Genomic DNA, 4,356 nt, shown 5'->3' with positions numbered 1-4,356 from the left:
TAGGCTTCAGTCCACGCGTAACACAATGAATTATTAAAAGTCATAAGAAGCAAAGGCCAGGATTAGATCTAGAAATAAGAATGGATGGCCACTATTGGATCTGGAGACCAGACGGTGGCCAGTGCCACCGTCTTCTCCGGCTAGCTCCGGTGAGAGCTCAAATTTGCAGAAGAGCAAATGTGCACCAAAACACACGATCCAGGCATCAATCGAAAGAGGAAGTGATGTACATCACTCCTATACCACTCACTTCCACTCTAGATTCCTATTAAGAGAGAAATCAGAGATGGAAGCTTGATGGTGTTCATCATGAACTTGCTTGTTTTGAAAATTGAATACACAGCAATGACGCCTCTATGGAGAGGACTTCAGACAACACAATATCCAAGCAAATAGATCAAAGAATAGTGAGTTTCGAAGAAAAAACCAGTTGGAGAGAACCTTTGAATTATGGTGATCTGAGCTTGCTTCCTTGCTTCCTTTGGCCAAACAGAAGTACAATGGACTATAGGATGAAGGTCTAGGAACTTTAGATCTAGAGATTCAACCAGATTTAATTGAATTTCAGATCTGAAAAATTTGAATGAAAATGAAATGGTTCCTTTGGTGAGAGGTTTGGTTTTCAATTCAGCAGCATTTCAGGTTGATTCCTCCATCCAAATTGAATGCAATGATGCTTCTATTTATAGCCAAGCATGGTGCAAGCAATGAGAAATCCGTGTGTGCATGGCAAGTGGATACTCTTTGCATGGGCTTGCATGATCATGTAAAAGGCCCAAATTCAATGCCAAATGCAATCTGCAGCATAATTGAGCTGAAATGGACGTGTAATTGGCAATGCACAAACTTGTGTAATGAGTTCCAACATGTTATGCACAATTATGCCTAAAACTTCTCCTCTTCAAAAATGCCATTTGCCAAATTCAAACATGAGCATGTGAGTAATGGTTGAAAAGGTCTTGATGTAAGGAACAAATGTTATGTTGGGCAAAAATCCATTTGAAGTGTGGAAATTAGTGAATTTTGAGTTTAAAGTGCAAGGTGCAAAGCATGCAAAGGTGAGGTTTCCAAATTTGGCCAATGTTCAAGCCCCTCTGTTTTGATGATGCAAACCTCAAATGAAAAAACCTACAACATCAAAGTTGTATATATTTTCAAGATAATCAAAATGGACTTAAATTTTGCATCATTTGGATTTTTGATGAAAGAGGTATGGGCACTTGAAGTTGGACTTTTTTGCCTTTCAATGCATTTGGTCGAAAGTGACCTATAATGTTTTGCATTATCACATGTATTTACTTTGAGATTTTGAAATTTTGTTCAACATAACATTTGAAGTAGACATCTTAAGATTTCCAATGCATTTGATCCCACCTCAAAATCATAAAAAATTAATGAGTTATGTTCTTGGGAAATTGACCTAAAATTAGGGTTTCAGTCAAAATGACCTATAATGTCTTGGAATGGATGATGACCTTCCAAGCTTCAAATCAATTTTTGATGAACATGAAAGTTGTTCATATTGTCTTTAAGAACATTTTTTTGCTTTTGGGATCATCTCCATTTGACCAACACATAAAAAGTTAGGTCTCAGTGCATTTCAAAATAGTCAGATGAATTGACTGATCAACTTCTCAAGTCCATAACTCATACCTTGATGAATTGATGATTGAGGGCACTTAAATAAGTTCCAATATGCATGAAATGATGAATTAAAGAACTTCCCTTGATTGTATTTGATAATGGGCTGAGGTTGCTTCAGGAGCAAGGCATTGTTGTACACAGATGAATTAGGGTTTCTTTGGGAAACAAACCTCAAACTCTTGACTTGCTTTGATCAAAATGATGAATTGAGATACTTGGGAAGCATATTTGATGGGTAAGAGCTTTGGGAACCATTGTCATGCTTGTTTTCATCTTCTTTTGACCATATCTTTGCACAAAGGACCTCCTTGAAGCTCTTGACCTTGTGATTGCTCAAGCTACAAACAAAAGATGTTAGTGACATGTTTTTGTGATTTTGGTTAGTAAACAAAATAAGAAAAGCAATAATGTACAATTCAAGCATGCTTGGTGATCTCAAACCACTCACAAGAGGTCCCACCCAAAGGCAAGGGGAACCAAGATGCTTATGATCCTTGAGGCTATGCAAATGAAATGTTATGATGCCATGAGGGATCTTAGGGACAAAATTAGGGTCTTACAGGGGTCACGAGAACCACACCCAGACTAGATTCACTTGGAAGTACTTTTGTCCTGTGAGTATTCACTACGGTAGGGTATTTTCATTTCGAGTCGATGACTCTGGGAGACCTTCTAGGGACCACCTCGGAGCATAGTCCACACCTGTGAGGGGGATATGGGTTTTCATTGTAGGAAACCATAGACTCTACCTACCCTGATACTCATGTACGTCGAACTTTTGAACTTGCAACATGTGGCACTTACAGATTGTCCAGAACTTCCTGGGTTCCGACCCCATGTGAATTATTATCATATCATCATTGCATTATCATTCATCATGATCAAATTTTTGCATATGCATGTTTTCCAGGAATCCAAGAGTCCAGTCTATTCACCAAGCAATTGAAGCGAAGCATGAATCCCGAGAGGAAGAGCATCCATAATTACAAGTTTGTGGAACCTCCATTGGCTGTGTTGAGAGGGTTTGGGGCGCATTTAAACCTGACTCACAAAGAAGCCTTCAAGGAAACGTATGGTAACCTACTGGGTATTCTGAACACCGAGGTCAACATCACCGTTGTGCACGCCTTGGTACAGTTCTACGATCCACCACTACGGTGCTTTACTTTCAAGACTATCAGCTAGCGCCGACATTGGAAGAGTATTCTTATATTTTGGGTATCAGGATAAAGAACTAGGTGCCCTACATCCGCACTAAGGAACTTCCTGAATATCGAGAACTTGCTGAAGCTCTGCATATGGGAAAGAAGGAGATAGAATTGAACCTGAAACCAAAAGGTGGAATCCATGGTTTCACCTCTAAGTTTCTCGTAGACAAAGCTATCACTTTCGCTGAAGCTGGAAGCTGGACGACCTTCAATGCCCATCTAGCTTTACTCATCTATGGGATTGTCTTGTTTCTGAATATGGAACAGTTCGTGGACTTGGCTGCTATTCACATCTTCTTGACTCAGAACCCGATTCCCACTCTTCTCGCTGATACTTACTATTCCGTTCATGTAAGGACCCAGAAGAAGAAAGGGATTATCGTCTGTTGCACCCCTTTACTGTATAGATGGTTTATTTCACATCTACCCAGTGAAGGTCCCTTTGTTGAGAACAAAGATAATGTGAAGTGGTCCCAGAGGATCATGTCCTTAAAAGCCGAAGAAATTCCTTGGTATTCTCGAGTGCATGATGGTGTCAAGCTTATTCTCAATTATGGGGATTTTCCTAATGTGCCTCTTCTTGGTACAAAAGGAGGAATCAACTACAACCCGAGGTTAGGATTACGACAACTTGGATATCCTATGGTGGACAAACCTGATCTCGAAAGCGTAGAAGGTTTTGTTTTGTACGAAGGAGTCGAAGAGCCAGAGTTGATCAAGAAGATTGTCAGGGCTTGGGGGTCGATTTGTCCTCAAGGAAGAGCAGAGATGGGTAAGAAGAATTGTATTGCCAAGGAAGCCTACACCAGTTGGGTCAAAAGCAGAGTTAGTGAGGTCTTATTTCCGTTCCCGCCTGAACCATCCATGAACCTCCAATCTTCTGAGCTAGAGAACCAGCCTAATTCTGAGATGGATGAATTGAAGAAGGTTATCAAGACTCTAGAGAAAGAGAATGTCGATCTCAAAACTAAGCTTGCTAAAATCTCATTGGAGAAAGAGACCTTGAAATTTAATCTGAATCAAAAGAGGGACCGAGTTCGCCAAGCTGATGATGAGGTACAGACAGAGGTTTTCAAAAGACTTAAAGTGGGTGAAACCCTCAAAGGGACTTATGCCAGTCTGACGACCAAAAAGAAGCAGTTAGCCGAAGCCTAATACCGAGCCGATAAAGCAGAATTAGAACACATGGGGAAAATGAAGAAACTTCAAAGCCTGCTAGAAGCTTGTAAGAAGGAGTTGAAGGATGAAAGAAGCCGCAACAAGCAGCTGGAAGTCACCCTTCCCCAGAACCAGTATGAGCTGAATCAAAAGCTGGAAGAGATCCAAAAGCTGAAGGAGCAATCACATGGGAACCCGAACGACAACAACATACAGTTGAATGAGCGTCCTGAAGACCCCTCCGACCGAGGGAAGACAGTTGTGAACAACCCCCCATTTGAAGAAAGTGCGATGTTGGGAAAATGGAGTGCCTTCCTGTCTCCCAAATCACAAGCTTACTATAAGG

The 4,356-nt window shown here is 40.8% G+C and overlaps 1 protein-coding gene across 1 annotated transcript; it reads left to right on the top strand.

The window, feature by feature from the left end:
* Positions 1-2,942: 2,942 nt before the first annotated feature.
* LOC127079024 (uncharacterized) lies at positions 2,943-4,007 on the top strand. Its single transcript, XM_051019440.1, has 2 exons — positions 2,943-3,435; positions 3,547-4,007. Exons 1-2 carry the CDS (start codon positions 2,943-2,945, stop codon positions 4,005-4,007), a joined length of 954 nt encoding a protein of 317 aa, XP_050875397.1.
* Positions 4,008-4,356: the final 349 nt, after the last annotated feature.

This window comes from Lathyrus oleraceus, chromosome 5 (genome assembly GCF_024323335.1).
Source record: "Lathyrus oleraceus cultivar Zhongwan6 chromosome 5, CAAS_Psat_ZW6_1.0, whole genome shotgun sequence".
Classification (NCBI taxonomy): domain Eukaryota; kingdom Viridiplantae; phylum Streptophyta; class Magnoliopsida; order Fabales; family Fabaceae; genus Lathyrus; species Lathyrus oleraceus.
This window is presented reverse-complemented; position numbering and strand designations above follow the sequence as displayed.